The 17059-nt window shown below is 44.7% G+C and overlaps 1 protein-coding gene across 8 annotated transcripts in view; it reads right to left on the bottom strand.

Annotated features, from left to right (window-relative positions):
* kif26ba (kinesin family member 26Ba) overlaps nt 1–17059 on the bottom strand; it is a 109182-nt gene that overhangs the window by 10476 nt on the left and 81647 nt on the right. For 5 of the 8 annotated variants that reach the window (XM_061814422.1, XM_061814425.1, XM_061814417.1 and 2 more), the window contains exons 11-26: nt 16762–16951; nt 13128–13299; nt 11852–12172; nt 11590–11775; nt 10517–10649; nt 10158–10422; nt 9873–9974; nt 9639–9766; nt 9270–9449; nt 8927–9195; nt 8108–8735; nt 6933–7807; nt 4350–4582; nt 4123–4269; nt 3632–3858; nt 67–326 (exon numbers count right to left, since the gene is read on the bottom strand). In XM_061814422.1, coding sequence (XP_061670406.1) covers nt 67–326; nt 3632–3858; nt 4123–4269; nt 4350–4582; nt 6933–7807; nt 8108–8735; nt 8927–9195; nt 9270–9449; nt 9639–9766; nt 9873–9974; nt 10158–10422; nt 10517–10649; nt 11590–11775; nt 11852–12172; nt 13128–13299; nt 16762–16951 — 4316 coding nt within the window. The remainder of the gene's footprint in view (nt 1–66; nt 327–3631; nt 3859–4122; nt 4270–4349; nt 4583–6932; nt 7808–8107; nt 8736–8926; nt 9196–9269; nt 9450–9638; nt 9767–9872; nt 9975–10157; nt 10423–10516; nt 10650–11589; nt 11776–11851; nt 12173–13127; nt 13300–16761; nt 16952–17059) is intronic. The other 3 variants (XM_061814423.1, XM_061814419.1, XM_061814421.1) reach the window with 3 other exon arrangements.

The following is a 17059-nucleotide window of genomic DNA, read 5'->3' as shown; positions in this document are numbered from 1 at the left end:
GCCACTAATTCTAATATGGATTTGTATGAAGAAGTGAAACGGATTGTAAGTCAAGAAAATGCTCACCTTGTGACAGGCCTTGTCCCTCCTCTTCTGCAGGCGCTCGACGTCGTCAATCTCGTACACTTTGATCTCAAAGGCCTCCCCGGTGGCCGCCGGACCTCGCAGGGTTGCGGAGGCGGGCGGCCCCAGAGGTCCGTCCACCCAGCATGCACCTGGGCTGGAGGAGGAGGAAGAAGAGGACGTTGCGGCCTGTTTGGAGGAGCGGTGGGGAGACGACGACGAGTCCAAGGTCAGTGCGGGAATCAGACGACGACGCTGGAGTCCTAAAAATATTACAATTGTGTTAAAATATAGGCAGAAATGCGGCCATGTTTTAAGTGTCTTCTTGTTCTTCTTCTTTTCCTTTCAGTTTGTCCCGTTAGGGGTCGCCACAGCGTGTCATCTTTTTCCATGTAAGCCTATCTCGTGCACCTTCCTCTCTCACACCCACTGTCCTCATGTCCTCCCTCACAACATCCATCAACCTTTTCTTTGGTCTTCCTCTCGCCCTTTTGCCTGGCAGCTCCATTCTCAGCACCCTTCTATCAATATACTCACTCTCTCGCCTCTGGACATGTCCAAACCATCCAAGTCTGCTCTCTCTCACCTTGTCTCCAAAACATCCAACTTTGGCTGTCCCTCTAATGAGCTCATTTCTAATCGTTTTAAGTGTATGACACACCTTATTTATTTCAAGCTTCACGTGCGTTGCAATGTAGGTCGGAGAGCACATTTAATGTGCCTCCTAGTTCCAAAAATTCTCCCTGGCCTGGTTACTGTCCACAAACATCCACACAAATGGGTAATTAGAGTCGTGAATGAAGGCTGCAGTTTTAGAGTGACATCAAAAGGTCAAGCGGAGACATTAGTATTTCATTATGGAGTAAGACGCAGCTGAAAAAGGTTGGACAGTGCAGGGGGCATGGAATAAAAAAAATATCCAATTTAATTGCAAGAGGAATCGTGATGGAAAAGTGATTAACGCTTGCTGGCTCGTGTCCACACTCCATCTGGACTAAAGCTCACTTTTGCCTGCTGGCGCAACCTCAGAGTACACCATATTGACAGTGAGCACAGCATTATTTTGAAAAATGCGAGGAAATCCGGACGTCACGCCGCCCGTGAGGAGATGAGTCTGCACTGCTTACGCCTCACGGAAAAAGGTCATTCTAATTTAAAATAAGAGACGCAAACAGCGCTGAGCTGCCTGCGTTGAAGCTGATTTTGTTTTTCAGCGCATATTCTTTGTTATACTTAAGCGGTGGCGTGGGATTTGGCAGCCATATTAAGGTGCTTGCATAATGTGCTGGTGAATGTCGATTCATTATACTCAGCAGCAGCAGCAGCAGTTTCTCTCTACCATTTCACACACAGTTGGTCAGGGTCACCTTTCCAACCTGACTCTTTGTGCGAGTACATTCACTGTACAACACACACACATCTTTTATTCCTACATTCACTGGTTTGTGACACCCCCAAGATTGCCCTTTGTCACAATGTGGACTTTTACAGCTAGCGATCGATGGTTTGAAATATTGGTGGGAAGCTCAATTATTTGTACTGCTAGAAACGCTGAGCGAGCGTCGGAGCCGCACTGAAAGGGATGGCTTCAAAAATTTCAAAGCAAAAGCTGCGACTATTACAGTGCTTAAAGGTCCACTGTCATGAAATGCTTGATTTTTAGTATGTTATTCATGGGGAAAAAAGGCAACCGGAATGGACCCATCAGTTTTTTTTCACTATAAAACGGGATTTTGACGTATATGGCTTTTTGTAACTCCCACCATGAAATCCTCTCGAGGGATTTGTTTTCAACAACAAGCAGGAAGTGGTGTGCGTACGTGGCAGGACCGCCCTCAAGTGGACTCGTTTGTTTCTATTAGTTTTACCTGTGGGAAGGTAGCTCTTAGTTCCTTTGTGTTAGCCAAATATGCCGGCTCGTTGTATTCCTCGAACACTCAGGAGGATGGATCCGCTCTTCATACTTTTCAAAAAGAGCCGGTTCGTCGTGAAAAATGGATTGCACGGGTGCAAAGGACGAGAGCTTCGTGGGTTCCAAATGACAGGTAGGTGTGTATAAAGCTATTTAAAAAAAATAATAGTTGGAGGGAATGTCTCTCATAATGTAACAAAAGATCTGTGTACATAAGACAGGAGTGCTAAATATGTCTGTGCTAGTCGGATGGCTTCCGCGTCGGCTCGCCGGCGAAGGCTTCTGCGTCGGCCTTGATGCGGAGGTGGTTTGGCCGCAAGCGGGAGGAGAAAGGAGCTTCCCCCCCGGCATGGGTCCTTCTGAGTACGCCACATACTTTCGGGGAGTCTGTTGTTAGTTAGAAGTGATCGCATATCATCAAAATATGGTTCGAAATGATATGGTAAGATTGCCATTTCACTCGATTTTGAGACGCTTTCTTCGAAAAGAGCTTCTGTGTCAGAAGGGGCGTCGGAAACATACGCAAATCTCTGTTGTTCCTCTGCGAATGTCCCGGTGTGACATCATCAACAGATGTTGCAGACAATAAATATGGCTACCACTTGGATGTCGAATGAGACTTCCGTAACTTTGCGCATGGATGACGCGCTCCCCGCTCATATTTATTTTTTCGTGTAGACGTTGAAGTGAATAATGTTATATGTATTTATCATTACAATATCTATTTTAGAATGTTTATAGGCATGACACTTGAGCTTTAAGTTGAGCAGCAATACTATTGTGAAACTGAAAAAAAATGAGTACCGTATTTTCCATACTATAAGGCGCACTGCATTATAAGGCGCACCTTCAATGACTGGCCTCTTTTAAAACTTTTTTTCACATATAAGGCGCATAGAATAGACCCCACAGTCGAGGGTGGGGTTACGTTAAGCATCCATTAGATGGGTTGCACGAAAGGCTCAATATTGATCCTAAGGCGCACAAACAAAACGCGCAGAAAATTAAAGGGTGCGCCTTATACTGCGGAAAATACGGTAATTGTGAGAAAATGAATGTAAATGATGGAAATAATTCAAATTTGTCATCCATCTTCTAAACTGCTGATCTATCTTCACCAGGGTCGCCGGTGTGCTGGAGCTTCTCTCAGCTGACTTCAGACAAAAGGTGAGGTACACCCACAGGGCATGTGAAAAGCCGTTCACACTCACATTCATACTGAAGGACAATTTAGAGTCATGCATGTTTTTAGAATGCAACAGGAAGCCAGAGTATCAAAAGAAAAGACCATGTGAATCCCACACCGGATTTTTCATTCTATTGTTATGTTATGACTTTTTTTCCTGGTAGGATTGCATCATTCTTCTCTTAACAATACATCCTTTTCCTTGTACAGTGTCTCACTTCACTTTTTCTTTTCATAATGCTCGTTTTTACGGCAGGCCCTTTGTATAGAACTGAATAAGGCTTGATTGGTCTTGCAATGGGAATTTCAGGTTTTGCAGCCGCACAAGCGAATAACCATAGGGAAGTGTTCTGAATTGTATTGAGACTATTCCTTTTTTTTTTCATGTTCAATAATAGAAAATTGCAATTGAGGTAACGGCAACGGCTTTGGCATTTTTTTTTTTTTGCACAATCCTGCTGTCACCTCACCTCCCAAGTGTCCGACGTTGTTCCTGCTCTTCTTGTTGCTCTTGGAGCTGCGTCTGGAGGAGGTGGTGGCCGAGCTGTGCTCACTGAGCGAGTCTTGAGCGGAAGAAGTACTTCCCGTGTTCTCGCTGCTGTCTCTCAGCATGCTCTCGTAGCCGCTGCTGCCTCCGCTGTGATAAAACAAGGCCGTCTTCCCCATGGCCGGGGGAAGCTCACCGCTCAGGACGCTGCTGTTAGACGCCAAAAGAAGAGCCTTGCTCAGAAAATAGTACATAAATGATAATGGTATTTTTTTAATGACAGCACCGATGGTGGCAACAAAATCCCCAGTTCTAATTGTATGAAAGCATTTTTTGGGTCAGTGAAGATGTTTCACAGTGACCAAGAAGGTGGATTTAAGGTGAACATTCTTCAACAACGAAGGACTCCAATTGCATTTCTTTACCAGGATCTGCCTGACTGTCAGTCTACGTCACTGACAGCTGTCCAGATACCTGTTGTCGCTGGCGTGACCACTGCTGCAGCGATGTGCTTTTCGCGGAGCGGTGATCTTGCTATAAGGAGAGGGAAGGGTTTGGGCTGCTGCTGCTCTTTCCTCCCCTGGGCCTCCTCCAGGAACACCGGCAACCGGTGCCCCTCCACTAGGAAGAAAAACACAGCATTGGCCAAAGATCTATTTATTAACCCCAGATAAAATCTTGATCGGGTAAAACTGACCAACCTTGCCCCTTCAACCGCTTTATCCTCTGCTGGATTCACAGCTCCTCCTTGGGCATGATTTCTGGAACGTGAACTGGCACTACCTTGGAGAAGCTCCGAGATGCGGCCATTGACGGCCCGCAGGGGCAGCTTGGCGGCAAAACTTCCCCCTCGGCTGCGGCTCAAGGATTGCGTAGACCACGATGCAGGAGAGGGTCCTTGCTGCTGCACAGCGGCCTGGATATTGGCCTGTGGCTGTGGAAGCAACACAACCTTTGAACGAAGATAGAGAGTACTTCAGAGGATAAAGACGTAGCTAAACAAGCCAACAACAGTTTGCATTGCTGTTGTTGCTTACCGTTGGCCGCTTAAGTGGTTGTACCACAATGGACCTTTCCGACCTGTCAATCACTCCTACAATAAAAGTCAATCAGATAGCTCACACCTCCTTCGCCATATTGTCCCACAAGCAATACTGGTTTTCAGTAGCGTGCGCTTGGAAAAGTTAATGTTACAAAGGAAATGGTCCTCAGATGGGCTTGGGGAACGTGCAATTCTGATGAAAGATATCCTGCTAGTGTTACAAGGGGCCCCGTTGATTCATTTTCCAAAGCCTAAAACACAGTTGACGAAGTGTCTACGATGGATTAAGGCTTGCGGAAGAGCGCACGTACGACCAAATGTGGACAATATCAACAAACACAAAGCTGCATGTTCGAACGTAAGTGAGGGAGAAGTATCTTCTCTGAGTTTGATTGAATTATTATCAGTGCAGGAGAACAACTTACACTTTGTTAATGTATCACTGACCTGCCGAATGAAGTGTGGAATGTTTTATGCCAAAGAGTCAGATTTGTGATAAGAGAGTGTAAGAGAAAATGTCTATTTGTATCACATCAGACTTTTAAGACAGAGCTCTGGGTTCCATTATGAGCCAAGTCAAACTTTTTCATCTGGTGACTACGGTACTGACTGAGTTAATCACCATTGTTTAAATGTAGAAAATCGAACCTAACTCACTTATAAAGACTACAATGATATTACTCATGACTTTTACTTTCCAAGTAAAAAGTACTCACCCTGCTTTACATGCGCAGTACGATTCCACTATTTTATCCAGTTGGATTTCAATATGAAGTTTGCGAAGCGCCAAACTTTTTTTGCATCAATTGCCAACGTTTCACTGTAACTGACATTGCGTCCTGCTCCGTCCTTATTCCGTCTTTATCTTTATCTTCATTCCGCGTACATATCCTTGCGTGAAAAAGTTGAGACCTCTCTGTTGAACTTTCTTGGACAAGTCTGACGCATTTGGCAAAAAACATACTGCAATATTATCTGGAATACCTGTTGTGTTCAGTTTTCCATTTTGGAAGCTTGTGGGACATGGAAGATGTAGCTAAGGGGGGGCGGAGCTCAAGATCGCCAGTCGGAAAGGTCCATTATCGCAGGTTTAGCCCCTTGAAATTGTTTGACGCCCCTGCATCATTTACTCAATTGTCGTCATATCAGCATTACCACATTCATTGCTTAATGACTCTCCATACTTGTTTTTATGTCCTAAATACTGTGTACTTGTCATAGTGGCTGTTTGTTGTCCTGCTAGAGTGGCTCTAACTATTCCAATTCAAATTCCTTGTTCATTGTGATATATTTGTCCAATAAAGATGATTCTGATCTGAGCGTCTAACTTGAGTTATGAGTTCTATTAGTTCTGTGACCAAGGTCAGATGTCAGTTTATTTGTACAGTAATCTTTTATTTTGTTACCTTTGTTCAAGAAGGCAATTGAAAGTATACCAGTTTCTAAAACCACAGGTGGAGGGATTACAATTTGTTCTAACTAGCCACGGTATGCTGTCGTAAATCAACTTATGGTGTTTATTTTACCAGACAGTTGTGTTAAGTAAGCCACTTGTATTATATTTCGCTTGTGTCTGAATGTCCTAATTAAGTTTTTTTTCTTCCTCTTTGTTCAGTAAAACAAGTGGCAGCTGTGAATGTGTCTATCCTGGCAGGGGCAATACAATACCTTCTAAGTAGCGATGGTAGACTGTATTAAGTTAGCTAACATCGATACGTTAACTTGCGTGAGTGTACACATACGCTTGTGATACACGCTGTACACTATACTTGTTTCCAAAGTATGAAATGGGCCCCAAAGTTTCTAATGCATACGCTTTCTTCCCGGTAACAATCTGTGTGGAATATTAATCACTGCAAAATCCGGCAATAGAGCAAATAATCCGGGATATAAATGCAACGGACGGCTGTAATGCAAATCCAATTTTCCATTGCAATGAATTCCAATGCCCTTGATCGGTTCCAGTCCCTCCCAAAGGAATTTTTTTTGGTGTGTTTTTAATATTAAAAAAAAATAGTAATAATGTTATTGTAAATTAAAAGACACTGGGACAAGCTGAAAGTCACAACAACAACAATGTTGTAATGTGGGGCTCAAAGAGGAATGGCCCCCCCGACCCCACCTGGCTTGTAACTAAAGCAAAACAGCTGACCAAGCGTAACACGTAAAACATTTCAGTTGAGGCAATCATAAATCAAGATATGACTGTATTGCTAGAGTCTCGGTCCAAATTAAGTCATACCTTTCCATTAGGGGGAAGGCTTGAGCTTCTACTGGAGGCCTGGCTCAGAGACTTAGTCGAAAAGCTGAGAGTTTTGGTGCTGGAGGCTGAGAGACTCCTGGCTTTGGGACTGCTGGTCATAAGCAGTTTACTGACAGCTGAGATCTTTGACTGGCCGCTTGATTTGGCAGGGGACTGCGGGGCGCTGCTCGGACCAGGACTGCCTCCGAAGCCATTTCCAGCACGAGTGAGGCTGCGGCCGGTACGAGGCATGGTAGCGTCTCCCTTTGACCCTCCCCCTCTGACGCTCTCAACCCTTTCCAGGGAGAAGCAGTCATAGTGATGCGAGCCACTGTGGACTCGGCCTAGAGAGTTAGTTCTGCTTGCAAGTTGCTCCAGCTTTGCAGTAAAGAGTTTGCTACTGTCTATACTGGAGCCATGTTGTCTGGTACCACATGCATCATCTGAAAAGCTGTCCACCGTTGAAACCTCATGGATGGGCTGGTGTAGAGGACTGGCTGCCCTGTTGCGCAGGTCTAGGCTGGACTTGCGTACTGGTGGTAAGGGGGGGATCCCGCCCTTCTTGTTCGAGAAAAAGCCTTGTTTTCCAGTTGACCCTCTGCGGTCAAGGGTGGCACGGGGACTGCAGGGGGTTGAAGAGGTGGCACCAACATACTTGTACTCCGTTGTGTTATCTAAGCCGTCCTGGCGGTTCAGGCGATGCCATGCACGAGGGAGACTGGCAGTCCGATGGATTTCTGGGTTGTAGTTATCACCCAAGCACGATTCTTGGCCAACAGCAGCAGCCATCTCACAGCCATCCACTACTCTCTTTAAAGAGTCTGGAGATGACACCACCTCGGGGGCTGCGCTTGGGCCACCGTGATCTTCCAATTCTGACAAACAAATTGTGAATCAGTTATCAAAATTTTAATCACCATTCCACAGACAATGTGAATTGGTAAGATTGATGAAGACTGAAACATTTGTGACGCTACAGATTTCCATTTATTAGTGAACACGGAATTACTGGTTTCATGGAGGATAGCACAAGACTGTGACGGATCATGACATTTCTGGGGTGAGCCGTGTCATTCTCACTAGGAACTTTGTGTAGTTCTGCTCACCAATTAAGGTTCAACAAAACATAACCTCTCATTTTAACTTTGGTAGAGATAATGAAATATATTTCTCACCATCCCTGCAGAAATTCTCAAGGTTCTCATTGCAATCTGCTTCAATCTTCTTTGAATGCTCCACCTCCTTCTTCACTGGCCAGACTTCCTCTTTGGGCCTCCCGTCCTCCATACCACGCACCAGCCAGGGGTCCTCAAAGCTCATCTCATGGGAGACGGAAGCTAAATGCTGTGGGCTGAAATTTATTGGTGAGGAGGAGATCGTAGGTTCCTGCATGGCCATCTGTTTGATGGCGACACATGAGTGAGCACTGATTGGCGTCTTGAAGGTAGAGACGTTCCCGAGTGATGTCAAGGCCTGGATGGTTGTTTTAGCCATAGATGGAGGTAGTTTTCTCAATGTGTCCTTGGTTGGCCTTCCTTTCTCCCATCTGTTCTCTGACACCTCTCCCTCCAAAGTTCCTCGTCTAAAACATTCACTGCTACTGATATCTCCTGACGCATCCATTCCAAAGGAAATTTGGTTGGGTTCAGCAAGGGCTTCCCCTTGCTGACTTTGGGACTGGCTGAAGCTGTGGAGCGAGTGATCACCTTCACTGCACCCACTCAGATCACTCATCCAGGAAGAGATAGGGGACATCACTGAAGCTGTTGTATCCCCCTCCTTGCGCAGCTTAGCCAATGCGACCTGTGGAGGAATTTAAAGATGATCAAGAATTTTTTAGACCTGGTACATGTATTTCAAATTGAAAATCTTGTAGAAGTTCTAGCAGCAATGGAGGAGACTAACTCCATATTCAATTTTTCCGTAAGAGTATCTTGACTCAAATAGCAAACGCTGTGTTTTTCTGATCTCAAAACCAAGTCAGCCCCACCAACCTCTGCCTTGGCAACAACATCTGTAACTCCACAGCTTGTTGCAATCGGATGATAGCTGTCTGCATCGTCATCCTCAACGGAGCTCATGAGGGCTACGACGGGCTGGCCGTCCACAGAACAGCAGTCGCTATTGAAACTGATGATGCTCGGCGGGCGGCAGGTTAAATTCTGTGTCGTCATGAGGGCTGCGTCATCGAGATCCTCCTCTTCTCCAAAAGCCCCCGTGTATACTAATCGATCGTCACACAGCAAGTGATGCCCAGCTAGTCCTGCAGCGGTAGAGTTTGACTTATTCGGACTGCAACACCCTAAAGTTGTAAAAGCAGAGAAGCTTATCACTCACCATCCCTGTGTGTGTCCAAGGGTATCGGAGGTACATCATCGTCACAGAGGGTTTCTGCTGAGCCCAGGCTGGCAGACAGGTTTGGCCTTGGGTCTTTGACCTGCGGACTCATACCAAGAGGAGATGTTCTGGATAGCGGGCACTCAGTGGAAGAGCGGCCACTGTCTGCAGCCAGACTGTCTGCATTGTGGAAAAACAAAACACAACACTGGGGTATCATTTATTTACGACAACCCAGTGATTGACTGGCAACCAGTCAATCCCAAGACCCTGACCAGGATTTGTATTAGAAAACTTTTTAATAGAATGTGATTTTTCTAACAATCAAGCTAACAGACATAAAATCCAAGTGTGTGTAGGAAGACATACTGTCAGAGGTCAAAGCCTCAGTTGCTTGTCCATCCTGACCCAAGGTGTGTGAAGACAGCGGGGATGTCGCTGGTATCACTCCTTTCTGAGTATACACTTTACACCGCTGAGTCGGCGAGGACGGAGGCCTGTGGACAATCCAGTTTTACCACATTTTGATTCATAAAGCTTCGTGCAATACTGCTTAGCATCAAGGAGAATTGAACGCAAGGTGAACACATCGGTGAACTTAACCTGTAGTCTGAGGTTTTGGCCAAGCTGGCGACGCCAAGGCGTGGGGACCCGAGTGGTCGTGTCTTTGCGTCGGAGTTCACTCCCGTGGGGACACTCTCGCGACTGTCCAAAAAAGTAATTTTTTGGGATGAAATACCTTCAAAACGTCACTTGGTGCACTTCAAATGAGACTAACGACAAAAGATTGATGGAGTTGTGCAAAATGTTTGGTTGTAATTGTCACTACAAGACATTTTTTTTGTTCATTTTGGATGTTAACTGCATACTGTTGATGTTTTGTCTCACCCGTCGTGCTGGTGCAAGGCCTTGGCCCTGTGAAAAGGGTTCGAGGGGTTGCTTCCTGTCGCATTCCTACACCCAGACATGAGGGCAGACCCAGAACTCTGAGCCAGACTGTGGATCATGGTCTGAGCCAGCTCCGCCTCCTCCACGACTTCCTTGATATCCTGCAGCTGCTCGTCATTTGTCTTCCTTCTCGAGGTCTCCGTTAAGGAGGAGGAGAGCTGGACTGCACCTCCTGGAGGAGTATTGTTTAACGGGTACTTTGATGCTGAAATACATATTGGTGGTCATAGAATGGTTGCACACGGAGAATCAAATACGACACAGACCAAATATTTCGTGTTTTAAAATAAAAATGTCACCTCTTTTGGCCTCTGCATCCAATGGGGCTGCAGACGCAGTCTCAGCAGGAGCGACTGAATGCGCAGAAGGGAAAGACGGATCTTTGGATCCTTGTTTACAGACTAGAACCTCCTCAAAGGGAAACTTTGCCACCTGAACAGAACGAATGACAAAAAACATTTCATGCTATCGGGACAATTTTGTTAGTTATACACATTTAGCGTTTTTTTTTTTTTAAATAAAGAAACACAATGTATAACTATTAAAGAATTACATAATCATGGGAACGGTGAAATTTACATGATTTTAACGTCACAGTGAGTCTGACACCAACTTACGTATTTCGTTACTGTGCTTGTTATTTTTACCATCTCATGATTAAAAATGTATCAGCCATTTTAAGATGTGCACTTATTAATTGGTATTCGCACTTACCATAGGAACTAAAAATATATTTATGTTGCTTTTAACCAATTGGTTCTCTTAGCTGGTACAAATAAAGATTTGTTTTATTTTTTTCAAGCTGTACCCCCCCTCGCAAAGTCGTCTAGTGCCCCTCCAGAAGCTCCTTCCTAATGCACTGTATATTTTTGTTCTTTATCACTTCTTATAAGTGTAATAATGATATCTCCCAACATTTTGGTTCATAACAGTGTAACTATACAAATTAGCGTTCTCGGAAATAAGATGTGTTGCAGATTTTTTTCCCCCACATTTTTCTATTTTTACAATTGTAATTTTTGTGTTTTTTCCGGCATTCGCTGCCTGGCCACTAACTGACACGTGCTGCAAATTAGCGCGTTTCTTGAAGCTATGTAACCAGCTATAACGTTCTGAAAAGGTCTCATCAACACAGTGTCTTCCCCAACCTCAACCTTTAAATACTTTAAATGGCTTCTGAATGACGTTGTAGGGGCGGGGCAGCACGGATTTGCGGCAAAATGTACCGCTCGAATGCCACCCAACACAAAATACAGCTTTGCAGAAGTATTGCGACCAAAATCTTTCCTAACGCAGTATTCTTTTTTTTTCTTTTTTTTTTTTTTTTTTTGGGGGGGGGAGCGCAAATGTTCGTCCAGTGTGTACTCTTCACCTCCTCGCTGCCATCAATGCAGTCCAGTCTCTCCTGCAGCTCAGCAAAGGTGTTACATTTTAGGCACTCGCCTCCCTCCTCAGGGACGGGGGCCAATGGTTGTCCGAGTACGGATTGAGCGGGCTGCGCTTGAAGTAAACCCCCTTGCTGGTCCTGGCCCTGGCCCTCGGGCTCGGGTTGCACCTGCTGGAAGCGGAACTCGAGGTGTCAGTCATCTGGCGATTTAAGTTGCATCGCGGCCTTAATGTGTAACGTCACTCACCTTCTGGATCGCCTGACTTTGCTGCGTCTCGGAGGTTTTCGCCCGCAGCAGGGTGGGAATAATCGGCACAAACTCCGGAGGACCCTCGTTGTCTGTCAGCTCTCGATCTGATACGGCGGCCCCGTTGGGACCCACGTAAATGACGGTGTCGCACGACTGCTCGCTGCTCGAATACTGCTCGTCCTGGTCGCTGGACAGGCGCAGCAGCGGGAGGTCTGAGTTGGGGTCGCCGCGGTGATGGAAAGAGCGCAGATGAGTGGGCCGACGCATGCGACCCTCCTCGCAGGAGCTCTCTCCTCCAGAGGAGCTGGAGGTGTACTGCTGAGGACACGGGGCGGGGGGGAATGCTATTTTCATACAGGGTGTTACATTTCATTTGCACTTCACAGGCGAGTGACATAGAAAAAAAAAAAATTATCTATTTCTGACAATCTTCATCCAAGAAATTGATATAGTGTAAATATCTTGGGAGTGGTGAGAACTGTGTTATTTTATGTCAATAATGACTAAAATAAGACTTTTTTTTTTTTTAATAAATGTATTTGCTTTGGTGAGATGATTTGAATTGTCCGTAGAATGTTACTGTGAATACTGTAGTTGTCTATGTGCCCCGTGATTGGCTAGCGCCTGGCAACCAGTTCAGTGTACCCCGCCTCTTGTCAAAGGTTAGCCGGGAAGGGCTCCAGCACACCAGCGATCCTCATGAGGATGAGCGGCACAGAGAATGGAGCAATGTATTTGTTGAGGAATAATTAATTCAGTCAGATTGTGCTTTTGTATGAAATCACAAAATGTATTTTCAATACATGAGTTTACATTTCAATAAAAGAAGAAATAACACTTGAATTGACTGAAACTTCTTTTCAAAGAGAAAATAACACTCTCCTCCTCCCCTCTAAAAAAAATTCTTTGATCAGGAGTAACTCAAATTATCTGTTAGAATACAGTGACTTTTATGGAATTTGTTTTTAATTACAATTCTCATATAACTGCAAAAGTTTTAGAAAACCAATTTTCCTGGAGACTTGTTGCTAGGCAGAACTCATGGTATTTCTGTTCAGCAACCTTTGAGCCCGATTAAGAATAAAATTGGCATTTTTGGAGTTTTGCTGCTTCATTAGCAACTTGGGGCAAGGGGCTTCACTGCCCCACATAGAAAAGAAAGGACACGGAGCACGCTATTTTCACCACGACGCCCCCTGCTGGATCAGATGGTGCAGTGCACGACTGATATTCCCTTGAAATCTAAAAAATTGAGTGTTTTGTTTAAACTCACCACGGTGACCTTTGTTTTTTTCTTCTTCATGCGGAGGACACGAGACGCGATCTGGATGGTGGAGAGGCTTTCCGAAAAATCCCCGGGGGAGGCCGAGATGTGGGCGATCATGGTAGTGCGGCAGTTCATGTTGCCAAGCGACTCCCTCAGCAACATGGTCAGCTTGCTGTCCCTTGTGGTACCGACACAACGACAGCACTCAGTATGGGCTGAATATGTTGATTATGTCATCCGCGCCGTTATTAATAGCATCGCTGACAAAACCTCCAAACACCGAATAAAAATAGCTTTGGCTAATAGATAAGAGTTGAGAGGCGGAATAGATTGGAGAGGCAAACTTCATGCTAATCATTTTGTTCCAGATATAGATTAGTTTAAGCAAATGCAAATGTTTTAAGAGAAGCACAGCAGATATTACGCAGACTAATATTGGAAGTTTATCCTTGGCTCAGAGAGATTAGACTTCTGGTACGCTGTGCGTTTTAAAAAAAAAAAAATAATAATAATAATCTACTGAGGCCATTCAAGTCTTTTAATGTATACATGTGCTGCGAGAGTATTTGTTAAGACTTATTTCAGTCTCCGCTTCATCCTCATGCTCCAGTTTTAGCGCAAAGTGTCTTCTGGGCAGCAATTCCCAAATGAGGCGTGAGAGATCATCTGGTGTGCCACAGGAAATTCTCCGATTTCAGCTCATTTGTCCAAACCACTACTAATTCACTACAAATAATGTATCCTTGTTGTCTCTCTATTCCAGTTACATATAGTGATGAGTAAAATCTAAAAAATTGAGTATGAAATGCTCGTCCTCCAGATGGGAGAATGTTGGCAATATGTTCAATTAAACAGATTTCACACTAAGTTGATTTGTGAGTACATTGAGACAAAGTTGGCATCATTTGAGTATTTTGGACTTTTTTTTGTGAAACTTATGTCTGTTTATTCTCCGTCTTTGCTTCAATGGCTTTTCGGCACAATTGCGAGTCGTTTGGCTCCGCGGACCACATGTAGACGCATACAACAAAGACACTGTTTATTACTTTTGCTAGCCTGAGATATGTCATGCTAGCGAGCGCGCCACCACAACCGTTTGGATCCCCACCTTACAGGGACACGGGAAAGTGAACAGTTTGTTCAACACAGCGCCGGCACATTTTATTCATAAGTCGCTGATTACAGAAGCTTGAGCACGTAGCGGATGATCGAACATGTTTGATTGACGGGGGAAAAGTCGAGTCAAATTTGGCAGGCTTGTTAACAATACCGTAATTCCCGGCCTACAGAGCCCACCTGTTTATAAGTCTTGGTACACAGAGTTTTAACCAGGTGCGCTAACACTAGCGCCATGCTAACGCTAGCTCCATACTAACGCTAGCGCCGCATCACCGCATAGAGCGCAGGGTTGAAAGCGTGAGAAAAAAGTCACAGCTAGTAGGCCGGAAATTACGGTGGTCTTCTTTGTGTTGTATTTACTTTACAAGACATTATTGCAGTCCCTTCATAGAACCTTTTAAGATTTCAATTTGGATGGCTCAGCCCTCCCTAAAGGCTTTTGACCATCTAAAATGTGTTCTTGTCAAAATCTGTCAGTTTATCCTCATTAGGCCTCAGCGTACCAGCAAGATATACAATTAACACCGTCAGCAGCGCAAATTAGACTCCAAATGTTGGAATCCATCTTTTATCAGATCGTATTGATAGATCCTGTGAGTATAGTTATTGGATGTATGTGGTTTCCTGTCAAGCACAGCCAGAGCCTCGCCAAAAACATTTAATAATGCATAACTATCATATAATCCCACTCTATAGCCCAGACGTGATGAGCTCTCACTCGAATCTCGTGGACTGTAAATCCCTTCACAATCCCATAATAGTTTGAGCCATCAAAGTAAAAATGCAGGTTCAGTGATCTTGTTTTACCATGTAAATGTAAGCGCTGGTGATTTGATTAACCCAGCTTGCCGCACACAGCCACACAGCCTCAAGAAGAAGACACGAAGGAAAGTAGAACAAGGACACAGAATGAAGGGAAACCTAGCGGGAGATTTACATAGTGTACACTGCTAATGCATACTGAAAAGTGTTTGCTTTTTCTGCTCTTCCGCTATTTGTCCTGCGCCCTTTGTTCACCACCCCTTTTCAACTGATTATCTTTCAAGCTCCGCATAGCTTTCGTCACTAAGCCACAGTCATGAATATGCAATGGCAGGTGTCGCGTCTGACAATGACTTCCTAAAACCTTGCAGGTTTCTTTTTCATTATTCCACTCCGGCTCTCTCAAAATCTCATTCCGCTGTTAACCTTGTGCGCGGGACTCATTAAAATACTATAGAACGTTTCAATCCTGCACAGTTACTGGAGTACATTCAAACTTTTTGTACATACCAAATACAGTGAAGAAAATACTGTAAGTATTTGAACACCCTGCTATATTGCAAGTTCTCCCACTTAGAAATCATGGAGGGGTCTGAATTTTTCATCGTTGGTGCATGTCCACTGAGAGAGAAATAATTTAAAAAGAAAAATCCAAACGTCACAATGTATGATTTTTTTTTAACAATTTATTTGTGTGATGCAGCGGCAAATAAGTATTTGAACACCCGAGAAAACCAATGTTGATATTTGGTACAGTAGCCTTTGTTTGCTATTACGGAGGTCAAACATTTCCTGTAGTTTTTCACCAGGTTTGCACACACTGCAGGATGGATTTTGACCCACTCCTCCGAGCAGATCTTCTCTAGATCAGACAGGTTTCTGGGCTGTCGATGAGAAACACATAGAAACATAGAGATTCAGCTCCCTCCAAAGATTTTCTTTTGGTTTTAGTTCTGGAGAATGGGTAGGCCACGGCAGAAACTTGATATGCTTCTTACGGAGCCACTCCTTGGTTTTCCTGGCTGTGTGCTTCGGGTCATTGTCATGTTGAAAGACCCACACACGACCCATCTTCAATGCTCTGACTGAGGGAAAGAGGTTGTTCCCCAAAATCTCACAATAAATGGCCACGGTCATCCTCTCCTTAATACAGTGCAGTCGTTCTGTCCCATGTGCAGAAAAACACCCCCAAAGCGTGATGCTCCCACCCCCATGCTTCACAGTAGGGCTAGTGTTCTTGGGATGGAACTCATCATTTGTCTTCCTCCAAACACGGTTAGTGGAATTATGATAAAAAAGTTTAATTTTGGTACGTTTGAGTCTTACTGATTGTATGGGGTGGACAGGTGTCTTTATGCAGCTTATGACCTCCCACAGGTGCATCTGATTCAGGATAATACATGGAGTGGACGTGGACTTTTAAAGGCGGACTAACGTGTTTGAGCGTCAAAATTCTAGCTGATGAACAGGTCTTCCAATACTTATTTGCAGCTGTATCACACAAATAAATGGTTAAAAAATCATACATTGTTATTTCTGGATTTTTCTTTTTCGATTCACTCTCTCACAGTGGACATGCACCTACGATGAAAATTTCAGACCCCTCCATGATTTCCAAGTGGGAGAACTTGCAATATAGCATGGCGTTCAAATACTTATTTTCTTCACTGTATGATTCTAGCCCTAACCGTTACCGCTACATCTCTTCTTCTACACAATAACGCCACTCATCACATTTTCCTTCCAAATCCAAGCTTACTTGCACGGGATGTGTTTGCTCCCGTTGACCAAGGCCAGGATGACGTTGCCGAGCGCTGACAGGGAAAGGCAAAGAGGGCCCGAGCCAGGCGAAGAGTTCTCCCTGCCCTTCCCGACCATTCCGCCTCCGAGGACGCTGACGTCGCAGCTGCCGAGGTCCAGCAGATGGAGGCGACTGCGACCTCCCGACACTGGCGAGGTGGTCAAAAGGGGATGACGAGGTTGGGCCACAAGTACGGTAAACTCAAACAAACAGTTCAGGGTCAATACTTTTTTAAGAGCGGTTATGAAGAATAGAG

The sequence above is a fragment of the Syngnathoides biaculeatus genome, chromosome 3 (genome assembly GCF_019802595.1).
Source record: "Syngnathoides biaculeatus isolate LvHL_M chromosome 3, ASM1980259v1, whole genome shotgun sequence".
Taxonomy (NCBI): Eukaryota; Metazoa; Chordata; class Actinopteri; order Syngnathiformes; family Syngnathidae; genus Syngnathoides; species Syngnathoides biaculeatus.
Note: the sequence above shows the minus strand (reverse complement) of the source record. Positions and strands in the feature narration are given on the sequence as shown.